Raw genomic sequence first — 18,142 nt, forward strand, 5'->3', positions numbered from 1 at the left:
GTAATATTTATATATATATATATATATATATATATATATATATATATATATATATATATATATATATATATATATATATATATATATATATGCTACATTAATTACATGGATACATGGAGATCTAGTCTTCAATGACTTTAGAGACAAGGTAAGAGTTCTAATTACCGATATCAGCCTTATCTATACAAAATAAACAGTCTTCCTAGCAGTTTAGGTTTTGTTGCATAAAAGCACCGTTTTAACAAAGATATAATAAACATAATAAACCGAACATAAATTTCTATATGTTCGTTATAACTTATTTTTATAGTTTATTATCCAATGCCCAGATGTGAATAGCTTCCCTGTGCGCATCGCCAACGTCAGAGCGCATATACGTCAGAGCGTAATGACCAATCTGCAACATCGTCTTGTATGAACCGGAAGGGGTTTTCGGACTGTGGGGTCTGACAGTGGTGTTGGGTCTTGAGAGTGGTGTTGGTGGGGCAGTTACGGTCCCCGTTTCTAGTAGTTAGCAGACTAAGTCGATAAGTTGACTGCGTTTAAGTTCTTCCGTAAAACACAACCTATAGTTGCTTACAGCTAAGCATAAATATATATATATTTGTTGCCATTACATTTTCTAAATTGTTTGTTTAGTCACTTTACCCACAGGGTGCAAGTCTTGGTAGATAGCTGAAATAAGTCAGCGTCAAGATGTTCATAGACCAATTTGAGATTTCCGTTGCTCTACAAAATAAAAGCATAATATCAAACCATTCCTGTTTTGACCACAAAATGCTTCAAAGCGTTAACGCAAAGCTGGGAACTATGTAAACGCAACGCAAATTGTATGCTTATCTAAAGGTTATATCTTCTGGTCCAGTCCAGATACGACGTGTATCATTTTCACTTTTTTTTTTTTTTTTTTTGAACAACTGGAAATCTCTAACAAGACAGCAAGATTGTTTTTGTCGCTCAGGGGAACCAACCAGAGTTCATGTCGCTAGCTTAGCTATCCCAGCCTGCTAGCGAGTGATTTGCCAGCATGCTAATGGGGACAGTTTAACCGCAGCACACTGCAGTGAGTCTCTCCTGTCTTGAGTCCGTAGAGGTTCCAGCCGAGCTGAAGTCCGCCGAGCCATGCGACAGTGGTCTGTCCCCACTGCGACCCCTCGCGCTGAGCCACTCCCGGGGTGCCTGTCCGTGTCACCCCCTCCATCGGGTAAGTGGGGGAAACATCGGGAAGGATGAGAGGGGCTGTTGTTATTTTTTTTAAGCCAAAACTCAAGACAGTCGCTTACAGTTTTCCAGTGAAATAATATATTTACAGAGTAATGCGTTGATAATAATCAGTCGCGTACACTCTTTCGGCCAATTCTGCCTTGTTTATTCACAAAGTTTATTTGTATATTTTTTTTATCCTAAAGTGCGGACTTGTTTTAAAAAAAAATGTAGTTAGTTATGAATAATAAGAGACAGTGTCGAATTTCCTGTTATACTCCAAATGACTGACAGAAGTACAAACGACTGGCCATGATGTTGAAGAAAGCTTGTTAATTTATGCATGCTGGGAGGATTTTACTTTAAATCTTCCCTGGGCAAACTGACCAAGGTTAGTCTCAAGTGTCTGTGCCAAGTGTTTGAAAGCTTGCCAGAACTTTGAGTGACCCACTGGTTCTACAGAGGTGAATGCAGTGTGTTTTATGCAATTCTATAAACCAGTGTTCTCTAACGCAACCTCCAGAGCCTTGGAAAAGTATTCCAGCCCTTTGAACTGTTTCTTGTTTTCTCCCCCTCATTGGTAGTCATGTCACAGCCTCAAATGTGGATGCATTTTTACTGAAGTTTGCTGGGATAAAGCTACTGTTTAGCTGCAAGTGGAGTACGTCTCTACATGCTTTTATACCTGCAGGCCAAAATATTGGCCGACTCTTCTTTGCCAAATCTCAATTTATATTGGATCCAGCTGCAAACATCCAATGCCTCAGTAAGAAAAAAATAAAGAAAAATCCACCATTAGCGAAGTGATTCTAATATATATATATATATATATATATATATATTAGTATCACAAGTTCAGTCAAACTAATCTGGACAGTGTTATTTTCCGGCGTTATGAAAAATTTAGGATTGGACTTTGACTGGGCCAATTTGATTCTTAAATTTGCTGTCATTCAAACTCATTCAATTATAGCCCCAGCTGTATGTTTAGAGTTATTATCCTGCTTGAAAGTTTGGCCTAATGAGGAGCGATATCTCCCCAGCATGATGCTGCCATCACCATGTTTTTGCCACAGCAAGGTTCACGCTGCTGCACAGAGCTGGTTTTGGCTGACACGTTGGCTGTGTCCCCTGCACGGCTTGTGGTAAACTCCAAACAAGACCACTTATGATTTTCGCTACATAACTTATCTTTTTTATCTTTTTTTTTTGTTTTGTTTTTTGTTTTCTATATTAATATCTGCTTCAGAAATTTTGTTGTAATTTTTAAAGAGCCCCCGTCTTCTAACTGTTTTTAGGTTTTCAAATAAAGAAAAACATAAATCTTTAACAGAAAATTTTGCATACGTTTGGATATGTTTCTTTCTGTTGAAATTAATAGATGATGAAAAAGCAGAATGGAAAAAAATAGTTTCCAACTGACAATAAACACCCCCATCTAAAACAATATCACTGGCACTTTTTCCTCATAAAAAAACCTATTTGTTCAAACAGCATTTGTTCTTAAATTTATGTCTAAAGTGTTAGTTTATTCTTTATCATTTTAAGGATGAATTTTAAAGCGCCGTTGCGTTTTAAAGAGTTGCACGTTGCAGACGGCTGCTCTAAATAACAACACAAATATACTTTATTTACCTATTAGTGACCCTCTGAAGGCAGTTAGTTACAATGGGTTTTATTTGGACGAGTTGGGATAAAAAGGCTCAACGCAGATACGTCCCAAAGTTTTCAGATTTTTATAGAAAAGAAGTCAAAAACCATGACATTCTTTCTTCAATTTCACAATGTGTCATAATTCTGCGCTATTTTTCTCTTTCACATAAAATCCCAGTAAAATATTTAGGACTTTATGCTTGTAATTTGAAATAAAGAGAATAAAAGGCTGATTATAAACCTTTATCACAAATCTGATATTTTTATTTTTAATAATGGCACACTGTTTTCACTTATAGTCTTGTACAGTTTATTATTGTTGTTATTATTATTATTATTACTGCTGTTATTTTTACTCTGGTATTTTATCTGTTGTTTTTACACTTTCAAGAAATTTTTTTGTGTCAATGCGACGTTGCTGTTACACCTAACATAAACAATGAAGTCTGATTCTATTCTATTCTATTCTATTCTATTCTATTCTATTCTATTCTATTCTATTCTATTCTATTCTATTCTATTCCATTTTAATACTTTGATGCCTGTTTTGCTTTTTAAGCTAACAGTTGGACACCCACAAAGACAGGGAGGTGTTTGATTTCAAATTAGCATGCCTTATCTTATCTGTTTCATCTATTAATAATCCTTTGGTCGATTATCAGTGTAGAGGGGATAAATATAGCGGCGTGCTGATGGTAACGGTTTAGAACGCCTCACGTTGTGCCTGCAGACCCCAGGATGGAGGCGTGCGAGGTGGAGCCGCGCTACACCATCGAGCAGATCGACCTCCTGCAGCGCCTGCGCCTCTCCGGCATGACCAAACCCCAAATCCTCCACGCCCTGGAGTCCCTGGAGAGGCTGGACCCGGAGCACCGCCCGCCGCCGCCGCTCCCTCTGCCGCCACGGTGCGACTCACACCCGGCCCCGCCCAGCAACGCCGTGCCTGCCGCCGCCGCCGCCACCGCCCCATCTTCGTCGTCCTCCTCGTCGTCGTCCTCACTCTCCCTGGCCTCGGCGACCACCCAAACCTCGGGCCTCGAGGGCGCGGCGCTGTCGCCCAGCAACAGCTACGAGGCTTCGCCGCCGCCCCTGTTCCCCCCCAGCGTGGTGGTGCAGCGGGCGTTCAGCTACGACATGATGGGCGAGGAGGAGTGGGACCTGGAGGAGAAGGTAGAAGAGTACATGAGGTGAGAGGACGACAGGCCGCCGCAGGCTCATTATCCACCAGCCGTATCCGAGTTAATTCGGGTCAGGTGTTTAGGGACGGCTGGGAAAAGCGAATCCTCAGTGAGGAAAGTTAGTTACCCACTGGGTAATTGATTTTTTTTTTTTTCTGTTAACTTGATGAGTTTTTATCTTCTTTTTTTCTTTGCAGAAGAGACAGCAACCTGGTGAAAGAGGAGATCAAGACGTTCCTGAACAACCGGCGGATCTCTCAGGCCATCGTAGGCCAGGTCACAGGTACCTTCACCCACAGTGAAACCATTAATCCAGTTAGTCGCGATGAATCTACTATTGAAATAATCGCCAAGTAATTTAGTCGTTGATTAATCGTTAACTGGAGCATAGAAAAACGACCTTCTGGTGGGAAAAAACAGCTCTGTAGGAAACAACTGTACAAAATACAAATATGTTTTTATCTATAAATATGTTTTAGCTTCAGGCAGTTAAAATTCTCTAAAGGAATACTATGGTTATGTTCTTTTTTTAAAGAAGAAATTGAATTATTTGATTTCCTTTGCACCTTTTTAATACGAAAGAAATATAATATAACATAAGAGTTTTAAGAGTTTAAGAAAAACCACAGAATGTGTCGTGTTTTTTAACTGATTAATCAATTAATCGTCAAGATAACTAATTTCTAAAATAATCATTACTTGCAGCAGCAACATTAAAAAAACAACATCAATGAAGCCAAAGCTACCATAAAATACAAACACATTTTGCCTTTAAGATAAAAAAAACACTTGTATCTGTAAATCGTGTTTCACCCACAACTCCTCGTTGGCATTATTTTAGCTTCACCCAGTTCAAATCCAGTAAAGGAATACCATATTATTGCATTTTAGGCAATGTAATATTTATGTTATTTTTTAATAAAGGAATAAATTATTTGGTTTCTTTTGCAGCTTTTAATGTATTTCTAATATTGTCAAAGAAAGATTTAAGAGGTGAACGAGAAATCTGCAGAATGTGTGTGTGTGTGGGGGGGCGGGGGGGGGTTTCAATAAGATTAATTAGTTGTCAGAATAATCAGATGCTTTCCTAGTCTGAACACGTTTTTAAGCTGTGCCACATGTTTTGGACTGGATTCTGACTTTGACTGGGCCACTTTGATCTAAAGCAGTCTATTTCAGCTCCAGATGTTTTGGATCCACAGTTTTTTGCAACTTTTTTGATTTTCTTGCGCTGTACAGTGCTGTGAAAAATAAATCCTTACAGATTTCTTCTCATTTTTTGCTTTTGTCTCGCACTTAAATGTTTCAGATAATCAAACTTATTCCAATTTTGGATAAGGATAACTCGCATAAACACGAAAAGCAGTTTTCAAAAACTGATTATATTAATTTATGGGAAAAAGCTATCCTGCACCTCCAGCCATCTTCTCACCAATTGATGATGGTAGGTTTTAATATGTCTCTTGCCAGTAACTCCATGTTCTTTCCCCCCAAATATAACTATAACTTCATAATTTTCAAATACATGAGTGTTGTTCATATTGTTCATATTCATAAAAATCACAGAACATTATTACAATTCACATGATTTGGGCTTACGACTCTAATAAAAAGTACAATGTCTGCAAAACAATCAGAGGAACAAATATCAACTCTTGAAATAACTTATTTAGTGATGTAACAGGATGACACCAAATTTTTTTCTGACTTTTGAAAACCAAACAAACAATTTTTTTAATTTTTTAATTTTTTAATTTTTTATTTTTTTAGAACCAGTTCTAGGACCAGCACTGATGTTGCACTGGAACTACTTTGGGTGGAAGCCTCTTATTTTAATGCCGATGAAAAAAGATTAGGGCGTTTTGTTTATGCTGCAACTGGCACATCAGAGAAACAGCTCAATATCTCCAGTCAGAGCTGGTTTTATGTTTTCTAGCAGGTCTCATGAACTCTTCTTTATTCTGACCAACTTGATGAAATCTGAATAAAAACGGCTCATGAGTTCAAAGTTGGTGATGCAAAGAACAATCTGACCCTTCGCCTCCTGTCACCAAACGTTGTGTCGACTCCGTCCTTCTGCTGTCATTGTGCCTAAATCATAGCTAGGTACAATTAGATAAAGCCTGTCTGCAGACTGATCCAACAACGTTTCTCTCCTTGTCCTTCAGCTGTTAGCATGTGGAACTTAAGGCTCTCCATAGATAAGATTTGTCCTACTTATTCATAGTATTTAGAGATATTCATACCACTTAAACTCTTACACATCTTTTCATGTTTTCTTATTTAATCGGGATGATAAACCAACAGAAATCGTTGCTTCATTGTGAAGTCAAAGGCTAACAGATCCATTGTTTGACTGTTATCCTTTAAGGGCTCAACACACGTCAAAGGACAAAAGTCACTTCTGACATCACTTCCTCCCTAATCATTTCCTGTGGAACTTGTGCGACGAGGTGACAATCTCTTGCCCTCCTCCAGCCAAACGACCGGCAAAATTTGTGCATCACGTGACATTTGGAGTTTGTAGAAGTAGGCGTGCTGACGCGGGCTAACGATACGAGACGATGTCTGAAAATATTCACCTGCTGTTGCTATCTTGCTCCGTGTTTCGGGTTTCACCCTGAGTGTGCACGCCTACTTGTGCGAGCTCAAAATTTCACAAGCTTCAATGATCGGGCAAGAGATTGTTGCCTCATCATGTTAGTTCCATAGGAAATGAATGAAGAGAGAGTCGCCTCCCTTGTGTAGAGTCTTTTAAGGGCAAATTTATCTGGGGGTTTTTTCACTCCTGTTGCCAACCAATATGAGGCATTCTGTTCAAAAAGCCTTTTAAGCTTAGCACTATGTTAAGGGCCATATGCATTCCCTATATTTTTAGGTTTTTTAAGTCTTAATTTTAAGACCAGGAAGAGTAGGACATTTTAAAGAGACAGACACCCAATTTCAAAGCAATAAATTACAAAGGTAAAATTTCTTCAAAGTCATATTTGATATATATAGAATTTTTTTAACTGAAGTTAACATAGTCTGAACACGTTTGAACTGCTTGTTTGTGCTATAAAATGGCACCTGGGCTTGAAAACGCCTAGTACTGGCCCTTTAAATTTGACTTGATACCCTGATGATGAACCTAAATATGTGGCTTTAGATTAATGAGTGGCCCACTTAAGTTGAGATTCTGTAGCAAGACTTGCAAAAGATTGAGGAAGTTTGAAGTGTTTTACAAAGAAAGAAATGCTGTATTTCCCATATTTATAATTCCTTTTAAGTGCAGTTTGGTAGGATGTTAAGTAACACTCAATAGAACAGAAAAAACATCCAGAAAAAAAGCTGGCAGACAAAGTGAGAAAACATTCCCGTGATGTCTATCTCAGTTTTCGCTTTGATAATGTTCCACACAACAACTTCTCAGTTTTTTCTTTTTAAAGTCTATTAATACGAACCCTAATAATAGATGTGAGAATGCAGAAGACGGGTCTTGTTTGTGTCGAAGTGGCGTATTAAAACGGAGCGCCGCATGCCTCATGAGGCCACACACACATCTTTTAATAAAACACCGGCGTCGACGCGCCTTCATTAAATTAACAGGGAGACCGTTGATCTGCGCGCAGATGTAATAAAGACGGACAAAGGAAATGATTTGTTGAAACCATTCGTTTGACCTCCGCTGCGCAGGCATCAGCCAGAGCTACATCTCCCAGTGGCTGCTGCAGCAAGGCCTGGAGATGAGCGACTCCAAGCGCAGAGCCTTCTACCGCTGGTACCTGCTGGAGAGGAACAACCCAGGTGAGGAGACGGAAAACCACACGGGAGTTCTGTCACTGCCAGCCGCAGACCAACTAGCAAACCTGAGGTTAAACGGGGGTAAATTAAACGGGTGATGATACTGATTGTGTTTTTTGTGAATTTTGACCCTCCGCCTGCTCACCTTCCCCCAAAACCCTTACATTGCTCCCTTTCCTCATTCCTCCTGCATGGCTATTCCTTTCTGCTAACGCCCAACCCGCTCCTCAAGGGCTGCGAGGTCAAGGAAGGACTCGGGACACATCTATGGTTTCAGAGGGAAGACAAAATGATAAAGGTAGTCCCGTCACAGGAGATTCTAATCGATAACCCCCCCACCCCCTCTGGTTAGGAAGTGAAGGTGGTTTTGTCTCCGCCGGCTACAGTAACAGCTTGAATCGGTTCTGACCTCCTCATGTCCTACAAAGCAGCTACTTAAACACACACACAGAAAAAAAATCTGCATTCAGGATGCTCCCGGCTCTTCTTTGTGTTGGGTTTAACAGCATGTTACCACGGTAAATCATGTGACTTTTTTTATTTGAGTACTAAAAAGAAGAAACAAGTTGTCTGACACAGCTTCTGCTGTCAGACTTCATGTTACTGCTTTTTTTTTTTTTTTTTTTCCGTTTACCACCCAAGCAAAGCTTTGCTTCAGCTCCTCCACTGTTCCCAGCCCTGATCCTGGAGGTACTCCGGTGCTGGTTTTCATCCCTACATGGCTAACGGTCTTTAGCAGGAATACTAACAAGAATGATTCCGCCACGTTTCCTAGCCGAATATGGCTGCTGTCCTTTTGCTTCTCACATAAACTCCTTTTGACCTGCCCGTCATTAAGAAAAACCCTCCAATCTTCAGATTAAAGAGTATTTATTTTAAATAAATTGACCCTTTGCAACTACGTCACGTTGAGGCGCCACTTCCGTAAGTGAGGGATGGGAGGGTTGCACAAACGGCTGCCATCCTTTTTGCCGTTTATACCTTCTGCTTGTCCAAGTCGAGATAATTTGTCTGTGCAAAGAGTCAATACAGAAACTCTTACGGCAGGTCTACAGGAGTGTGCCAAAGAAAACATCCAATCCGCCTCCACCGTCTGGTGTGTAACCCAACCTCGCGGCCTGCCTCAATGACTTATTGGTTTTGTCCCAATGAAGGCCTGAGGTGGAGTGAAAGCCAGCACAGCGTGAGTCCCAGGGCCAGGGCAGGGGACAGAGATGGGACGGTAGCAGGGGCGAGCGGCACCCCCCCCAACATCTTCCCCAACCCCAACACCAACCTGATGCCCAACCACAACCCGTCCTGGAGCAGGCAGAGACAGCTGCTGGTGCACCTGCTGCCGTGGTACACAGCCGTGGCTGCCGCCCAGCCAGGTAACCGCGGCCTCGGCGGCGAGCTGCGGAGGACGCCCTTCGTCTCCTTGACAGCTGTAGTCCTGAAAAGAACCGTCGTTATTTGTGACAGGAAATGGCTAAAACGGGGTTCATGTGCTTCTGACTCTCTCTGTTAATGAGTAGATTGCGGCCATAGAGTTGTTGAGAATTAAATAATTTTTTTTTTTTTTACATACTTTACTGCTTCCGAGTTTTAGGATCTTTGTTTCTGTGATGTACAAACTTCAGTAGAGAAGCTTTCGTAAATTTCAAACAGGACTGGGCAGTATGACCTGAAAAGAAAATCTCTGATTTTTGTCGTATCAGATCTGATTCGACAAAATCAGAAATCGAAATTGCAACCTGGAATTTCCCAAAGCACCCGCTGTGTTCAATTGAGAAGTGGAGCATTTCCACATTCCAGTTTTTGTCTGTGATTTTTGGCCCATAAAAATGTATGGGATGTCAGAAGATATAGCGAGGTAAAACTTTATTAACATGAAGCCGATGGATTGATTTAAAGTTGATGTTTCACTTCTGCCCTTTGGGAGAATAATTAAAACCTAGTCGAAACCTGACTTTACCCAGCAGGTCTCTTACATTTTGCACGGATCAATTTGATCCTATGTTCCTCAGGTGCGACCTTGTCGATGCGCTCTTTGGTGAAGGAGGAACCCGACTGGAGAACGGGTATCATCGCCAGCGACAGAGCGGGGATTGTAGGCGGTCCTCTGAGGCTGCGCAGAGGGAGCAGGTTCACCTGGAGGAAGGAGTGCCAGTCCATCATGGAGAGGTGAGCATCTTTTAAAGACAGCAGCTTGTTTTAATACAGAACTGTCCGCATTCATTCGCATTTGGAAAGAATTTCCATTCTGTAAGTAGAGTGAGAACTTTTGAACCTATTTTTTATTTTATTTTGCTTGGTTTTCATTATAACTTGGTTCCAGTGTGTGCATTAGGGATTGAATGGCCATTCTTCCAGTGGTTTTTGGAAATCGACCCTGTGTCAGTTTGTGTTTTCCAAACTATTTTGCAAAATGTCCTCCCTGTCTTTTCTTCCTCTCTCGTATTCTTCTACCCTTCTTTATGTGTCCCTCTATTCTTTCATTCCTTCCTTTCTAGATTAAATTCTTCCCTGATTTGTTCCTTCCTTTCTGTTTTCTGGCCCAGATCTTTCCTTGGTTTCATCCATTCTTCTGTCCTCTGTTCCTTGTGTCCTGTCTTCCATACTTCCTATCTCAGATAATTCTGTTCTTTCTTTCTTCTATTCTTCCTTCCTGTCTCAAATCTTTCCATGTTTCCTTCCTTCTGCTCTGCTTCCCTTGTTGTCAGTCTTCTTCCCCGTCTCAGATCCTTCCTTCATCTCCAGTTCAAACCTGTGTCCTTCTGTCCTTTTCCTTTGTTTCTGTTTCCATCTCCCTCATTGTTTCCCTTCTTCCCTCTGTCTTCTTTTCTTGTTATTCATTCCTTACCTAGTTTCTTTCTTCCTTACATGTTTTCATGTTTCCTTCTCTCTCTTTACATCTCAGATTCCATATTCCCTCCTTTCTACATTTTTCCTTCTCATTGTTTGTTCTGTCCTAACTTCCTGCCATTCTTGTGTCCTTTGATTTCCTTCCCTGTTCAAGTCGTTTATTTCTTTTTGTCCTCTGTAGTGTCCTTCACTTCTTTGCTTCAAGTGCCTGTTTTTTTCTTTTTTTGCAGTGTCCATCTTTAAAACCTGTAGAAAATCTGTCATAGTGTTATAGTGAACCTCCTGTCGTTCACTAGAAAATATATGCAATGAAATTGGGTGCCACAGAGCGGCTGTCAAAAATAGATCTTTGAAGGAATGAAGGAGTTGGAAGCATAATAAGTGAGACAACGCAACAATAGGAACATTTAAAATCCAACCAAAGTCCTTTTTATGCTTTGGATCATTAATGATATACAGATTTAATAAAAATGTTTTTTGTTGAGGAGGTAAAACAAAAACAAAACAAAAAAAATCAATGTATACAGATTGTTGTATTTTTAATGTAATTTAATTTTCCAGTTTTTGACATCACTGTCATCTCACAAAATTATAATAAGTTGCCTGAAATTAATCATTGTGATAATAAGTCGAGCAAAGTTTATATACCTTATTTTAAGACAGAATTGTGTTTCTAAGTTTTGTATTGTAAAGTTAAAATGTCTAAAACCAAATTTGAGGTATTTAATAATAATAATAATAAATTTCACCACAAAGTGAAACATTGTTCCCTCTTTGTTCACTTCTGCATGTTGTTGCCCTCTGGAAAGCAGCTCCTTCCCTTCATCCCTTTCCCATTACACATCCATTCACTGCTTTGCTCCACTCACACACACACACACACACGCACTCTCACACACACACACACTCACGCACACAGGCACTCTCACAGATGCTGACAGAAATGAGCAAAGCACCCGCTGTGTTCAATTGATTTCTCTATTACATCGGTCGCTGTAAGTGTAGTGCAGTCTGGGCTCTCGGTAATAAGAGCAACACAGACGAGTCTCAGCAGCCAGCAGCGCCTCCAGATTACGCAACTCTGCTGCAGTGCTGCTCCTTACGAGCTGGTTTAGAACCAAGGACAACACAGCAGAGGTGAAGATGATGTGTGTGTGTGTGTGTGTGTGTGCGTGCGTGCGTGTGAGTGTGTGAGGGAGGATGTATAGGAATTGATCCCTGTGTGTTTTGTAATGTGAGATAATGATTTAGCCCATGCAGCGACAGAAAAAGGAGAACGACTTCAGAGAGGAACACTTTGAGCTTTACTGTTCAGCCTTTTTATAAACACAGAAACGTGATTTGTTTTAAAAGTTATCCAGCTGTAAAAGCATTGGCTTCCAGGAAGTAGCCGTCCTTATGTTCACACTGTGGAGGAAGTAGACTGAAAAAGTGATGCGGCGCATAACAGGCAGAAATGGAGTCGTGTCTGCAAAATGCAGAACGATGGTGAAGTATTGTGACGCTGTCTTACAGCTTCTTCATGGAGAATCAGTACCCAGATGAGGCGAAGCGGGAGGAGATCGCCAGCGCCTGTAATTCTGTCATCCAGAAACCAGGTTGGAAGGCCGTCATTTTTCACCCAGATTATTTTCTCATTTAGATTTTTTTTTTTTTCCGTCTTTATCCGACAGCCCGGGAGATCCAGACACCTCCAACCACATTATTGAGCTACTGAGAATAAACGCAAACATTGCTTTGATTAGATTTTCTTCCCTTTTATCTACGGAGACTTTGGCTTCCTCTTATTGGATAGAAAATGCACTTCCTCCTCATAACTTTGGTCTGTAATTGCTTTAATCTCGGGAAGGGATTCAGGTACTTTTCCAAGCATCATTTTTGTGATAACTTGCTTATCACGACACAAAATTCATCTGGTCTTTACCAGATTGTTTATAGTGCAGCAGATAATAATATTTCAGCAAAATCTTCCATATGCAGGTACAAGAACCTAACTTGGTACAGATGTTCCCAGGGGCTTTTTTTTGTTTGTTTGCTTCTGTTAGCCACGGAAAAAATTCAAGATGACCACCATGGTCATGAAGGAAAATGTATTGTTGCACTAGATATGCCGATATTTATCATGGATGAAAACTTTTAGTGTCAAATCATACATAATTGAAACCATAGAAATTATTTTAATTATGCTTTCTTGATATTTTTTTTTTAAAGATGGCCACCATGGTTGTTATAGAAAAATAATTTTTGCACTAAAATCACCAATTAGATGAGTGTGTTTGGTGTTAAATCAATTGTAGCTCTGCTAACGCTAAATTGCTAAACACTTACAATTTTGCAGAAGCTAATGCTAAGTTGCCAAACACATAAAAAATTAGCAGAACCTAATGCTAAACACAAAAAAGATTAGCAGAAGCTTTTAACGTTTTTTAAACACAAAAATTAGCAGCTGCTAACGCTAAACCGCTAAACACAAAAAAACATTATCTGAAGCTAACAGAAGACCATTAAACGCATTTAAAAAAGTGGCAGCAGCTAACGTTAAGTGTCTGTGTCACACATCATCTCCTTCCTGTTGACGGCATCCTCAGATTCTGATTTTGCTACATGTTATTACTTGAAAGTTGTATGAATAAGAGAACCAAAGTCAAACACATTTCATGTGACATAAAGTTAATCCAAGTCATGAAAATGGGAAACGTTTTATGGTAAGAACTGTTTTAGCTGACCGTCATCTTGGACAGTGAGTCACGATCCTGAAATTCAAGTGGCTAATGGGGAATATGAAAAGCATGAGACCTGACTGGTGAGCTCATTTTTAAGCTTGTATCCACAGCTGACACCTCAGATCCATAATTTATGAAAAACCAAAAACCCGTGTGAGAAAAGGCTTTCGTGCTATGGCTTTCGTTTTGTTATGTAAACAAAGAGATGAAATATTTTGTTTGGATGGATTTGTTTTGTTTTGTTTTGTTTTTACAATATGCATTTAAATTGAAATAATTTTACAACCTCTAAAAGGCTAGATCATTTTATTATGTCCTGATTTCTAAATAACCCAGGAGCTACAAAAGGGTGTGTTTGACAGGAGAAGGTTAGTGTCGAGTCGACCACTAGATGGCACTTCATCCTAAAAAAACTAAACAACCTTTTAGTGGTATTTTCCATAAATACGGATTTTTTCTTTATATTTTCTTCCCCTGGTGTCTCTTTATGCTTTTAGATTATTAGTAAAACTCAACTTGATGACTGCAGAGTCTTGGAGGAACGAATATTAGACCTCCTGGTTTTTTTTCTTCTTTTTTTTTTTACAACACTTAATGACTTTCTTTATTATTATAAAAAGTTAATTTTGTCATTAAATAGAATAAAACTGATCCTACTTCAGTACTGTATGAACAGATCCAGTGTGTTACTCTTTGCTCTCCTGCTTCAGGCTGCAAACTGTCAGAGTTTGAGCGGGTGACGGCGTTGAAGGTGTACAACTGGTTCGCCAACCGTCGGAAGGAGATGAAGAGAAGAGCAAACATAGGTGAGAGCGGCTGACCTGACAAGAGCCGGCCAACAGTTCACACACACACACGCACACACACACAAGACCTTTTCAACCAACCGTTCAGGTTCCTGAATGCGTTTCCAAATCGTTGTCGCGTGTTTCCACAGAAAATAACAAGGTTCCTCGGCACAAACTGTGGTTCAACTCAGGCACATCTCTGTGATGTGCGTTAAGAGTGAACACTGTGCTGATGATCAATTGAAAGGTCTAAGGATTGTTAAATTAGCAAAAAGCTGGACTTTTTTGTAGATGAGCTATTTTTCAAGAAACTGAAGCTGACTTCCGTTTGTGGCTTTCAATTGGAGTGTAGATGGGACCTAAAAAATCCAAATTTCGGGTTGGGCTCTATATCTAAACTCTACTTTCTATTGTGGAAACGGTGACAATTTGATCAATCTTGTTTTTCCTAAACTAAGTGTCTAAAACTTGCTCAAGCTTAAAAACTACATTACCTACACTCCTAAATATGGACTACGTTATTTTACAAGCAAAGTCTTTCAAACTTTTTGGGGGGATTTATGGAATCTGAACTTGCAATCGAAAGCCGACTTCAACTTGCTCTGTGTTTTTATTCACCGTGTTGCTTGTTGTAGTCCATGAAAACCATTGAACCCGACATCTTGCTACTACTCTCTCCTACCGTGTTGTGTAATGCCCGATGTTTTCAACACATGCTCGCTTCCACAAACTGGTGGAAACGGCGTCGGCTCTCAACGAGGCACCAAAGTTTGAAGGCAGCAGAAAAAGTTCAAAAACCTCCAGTGGAAACGGGTTATGAGTGCTCAATCTCTGCTCCGTCCTGTTTTGTCTCAATCAGAAGCCGCCATCTTGGAAAGCCATGGGATCGAGGTGCCAAGTCCGAGCTGCCACTCAAACGGCGAAGAGGGAGAGCTGCAAGAGTTTGTAGATCAGGTGACTCATCGGTTCTCAGAGCAGGTACATGAACGAACGTGGAGCCACTTGGTGTTCGGTGTGTGGTGAACGGTCACAAACACAGAATCACCAGTGGAGCCTTTTGCCTACACTGTCATCCAAAACTATTGATTTCCTCTCTACATTTTTACAACCACAGACTTGTTCTTTATTTGGGTTAGGCTCTAACCAGATTCAATACATTTTTTCAGTGATTTCAGTAAATGAAGCTCTTGCATTGAAATATTTCAAGGTTTTTTCTTGTACTTTTGTTGCTCATGGCTCGCAGATAAATCAGCCAAAACATTCAGTGTCTCAGAAAAGTAAAATACTAACTTCAATTTAACAATCTATTTTAATAATATATATTACAAATAGAAATGCCCCATTCTGAAAAATATTTGATCATTTCTTGCATTCAGTACTTGTAGCTTTTTTACAAATCTGTTCTACTTGAAAGTGGATTGGAGTTTCCCCTTCCAGTAGACCAATGACCCTGACCGTACATCTAGAGTTAAGATGTATGTTTCCGAATGGGCTAGTCAAAATCCAGAGCTAAATTAGGTTGTAAATTGTTTTAATACAAAATTTCCACCTCCTTCCACATGTCCGTTATGTTGGTCTTTGAGTTTGCCACTTAAAATCGGCCAAAAGGATACACTGAAGTTTTTGTTTGACACATAAAATGAGAGAAAGTTGATTCCTGTTGAATTGTCTGATGTTGCGCTTAAATCTTTAGAACTACACCAGAGCTCCCTCATATGCTAACACTGTTGGACCTCAGCGGTTCCCGCTCTGCCCTTTGTGTTAGCACTGAACTGCTCTGTAGGAGTTGATGTGCAGCAGCAGCAGCAAAACTAGCTAACAGCAGGCAGCGCCGCACAAACACACTCTGGAAATCTTAAAGCTGCCGCTTTGATGGCTTTAACAAGCCGACCGAAACTTTCTGAGCTGCTGTGTAGGCAGAACGGCCATCTCATTACCCCTCTGCCTCTCACAGGAGGACGCCACTTCCCAGAAAATTGTTGACCAACAAGATGGCTCCTCGCTGATCACCGGGGAGGCGGCGGCAGCGGCCCCGCTGAGCCCCGGCCCTCAGGAGGCGGAACAGAAGGACGTGGATTCAAAAAGGGAGTCGGTGGACGAGGAGTGACTAAACCCAGCCAGACTTTCAATCGCCATGTCTGAATTTGATTCAGTCTGAAATAGAACAGTAAAATGCCTCCTGCTCCACCCGGGGGTGGAACCTTCTGGGCCAACGGAAGGATGGGGGTGGGGGTTGGTTGAAGCCCTCTGAGGTGCCTCAGGAGAGGAGGCCACTGCATTTATCAACAGTAATCCTGCTTATAATAATGGCAATATACAGTCTACTTATAGGTATATAAGGTCTATGGTATATATATCAATATATAGTGCATTCCATGATGGTATCAAAATGCCTAAATCCTGTGAGGGGAGCATTATGTAAAGGACGCCTCACCATTTCAACATAAGCTGTTATTCCTGTTTTTCTTTTGCTACATGTTTGGTTTACTCCAGCGTGCGGCTGCTGAGTGGAACAAGCTGAGCCTGCAGGTCAGGTTTTGATTGGCTGTTGTAGAGAATGCGGCTTCTGTCTTTTGATGAAACGGAAAAGACAAAAAAAAAAAAAAAAACGCCGTCTTGTTGTTGCTGGGATGTCTTTGCTTGATCAATCAGCACGAGGTGTCGACACTAAATCTGTACAACCCGGAGGGATAACTGGCATCTCAGGTAATCCCAAAGTGACAAATTGCACCACCTTTCCTTTTATTCTGTTTTTTTTTTCTTCAAAATTGTGTTTAAAGAAAACGGTGTGTTTGTTCAAAATACCTCTTTTAAACTTCTTACTTCCAACTTTGTTGAGAGTGGGAGAGCCTTTAAGGTAAGAATTTACACATTTTCATGGAAAACACAGGCTGCTGTTTCAGTAATGCTAGCGAACTTACCGCTAACATAAGATGCTACAGGTAGTTTAGAAAGGTAAACTTTGGAATAATTCCACCTTCACACAGTGACGGAATACATATGTCTGTAATTTAATGGGCTTCAAAGCCGGTTTGAAATGGGCCACAGAATCCTGATCGGTGCATCTCTAGACCTTCGCCTACAACGGAATGGTTTTTTTTGTCGTTTTTTTTTTTTGTTAAACTCATTTGTGCTGTTTAATCTCATTGCAGAGTCTAGCCAAAGAGGCTAGCTTGGTTACATAATAATATGTAATCGTACTTATTTTGATGTATCAACATCAAATGTATATCGTATATCATATGTATATCGTTTCAGAAACGCTAAAACTCGCTTGTTGCTTCTCCAGGAAGGCTTCAGGCACCTTTTCCTCTCTTACTGGGATAAGCTAAAGCTTCTAAGCTCCTGTACGTTTTGTGCAAAGCTGCACTTCAAAGTGAACCTCACTCTAACTAATCCCTCAAAACCTCACTGGGGGTGTGTATTCTTTTAGTTATACTTTCATATTTCCATACCCAAGGCTGCAGGAGTCGAATCTAATTGTTCATATAATGAACCACCAATACTTCATTGTCAAAGGAAGCCACCATTGTTGCCTCCTAATGCCAAAGCTATGCCAGATAGAGCTGATCTACAGATGCCCAGAGCAGAGAGTAGGTTTATTTGCTCCGTTCAACACTAGCCACCTCAAGCTTACCTCAGAATGAATGTTTCTAGGAGTGATTTCCTGGCTGACAGCAGCCGGTGAATGGGACTGTTTCTCTTCTGAACGGTGTTGTCATGTAGCATTTACGGCATTGGGCTTCGTCCTGTGTTCTCAGTGTCCAGTCACCTCCTCAGACAGTTCTGCTGTCCAGCTTTGGACAGGAATCCCCCAAAGCTGCAGCGTTTTCTTATTGCTGCGCTCCTCTGCATAAGCTTTTATCTAATGAGGGAAGACGATAATAAAAGTGTACACAATCTTTGTCGAGTTTCTCTTGATCATTCTTGCGCAATTTAAGGTTTGGCCAAGATGAAGAACCTTGACGGT

General features: G+C 40.5%; 1 protein-coding gene across 4 annotated transcripts; it reads left to right on the forward strand.

Annotated features, from left to right (window-relative positions):
• The first annotated feature begins 212 nt into the window (after nt 1-212).
• On the forward strand, nt 213-16,897 carry LOC103472038 (homeobox-containing protein 1). 4 transcript variants are annotated; one of them, XM_017307295.2, is made up of 10 exons: nt 213-1,204; nt 3,587-4,043; nt 4,232-4,317; nt 7,710-7,820; nt 8,972-9,187; nt 9,824-9,980; nt 12,177-12,259; nt 14,095-14,190; nt 15,032-15,126; nt 16,127-16,897. In XM_017307295.2, the coding sequence occupies exons 1-10, from the start codon at nt 1,123-1,125 to the stop codon at nt 16,277-16,279; spliced, it is 1,536 nt and encodes a 511-aa protein (XP_017162784.2). In that variant the 5' UTR covers nt 213-1,122; the 3' UTR covers nt 16,280-16,897. The 4 variants fall into 4 exon arrangements, with proteins under 4 accessions (XP_017162784.2, XP_017162785.2, XP_008419615.2 ...); XM_008421393.3 differs by having other exon boundaries at nt 220-1,204; nt 15,032-15,150; XM_017307296.2 differs by lacking the exon at nt 8,972-9,187 and having other exon boundaries at nt 219-1,204.
• The last annotated feature ends 1,245 nt before the right edge of the window (nt 16,898-18,142 follow it).

The sequence above is a fragment of the Poecilia reticulata genome, chromosome 11 (assembly GCF_904066995.2).
Source record: "Poecilia reticulata chromosome 11, P_reticulata-male-v2, whole genome shotgun sequence".
Taxonomy (NCBI): domain Eukaryota; kingdom Metazoa; phylum Chordata; class Actinopteri; order Cyprinodontiformes; family Poeciliidae; genus Poecilia; species Poecilia reticulata.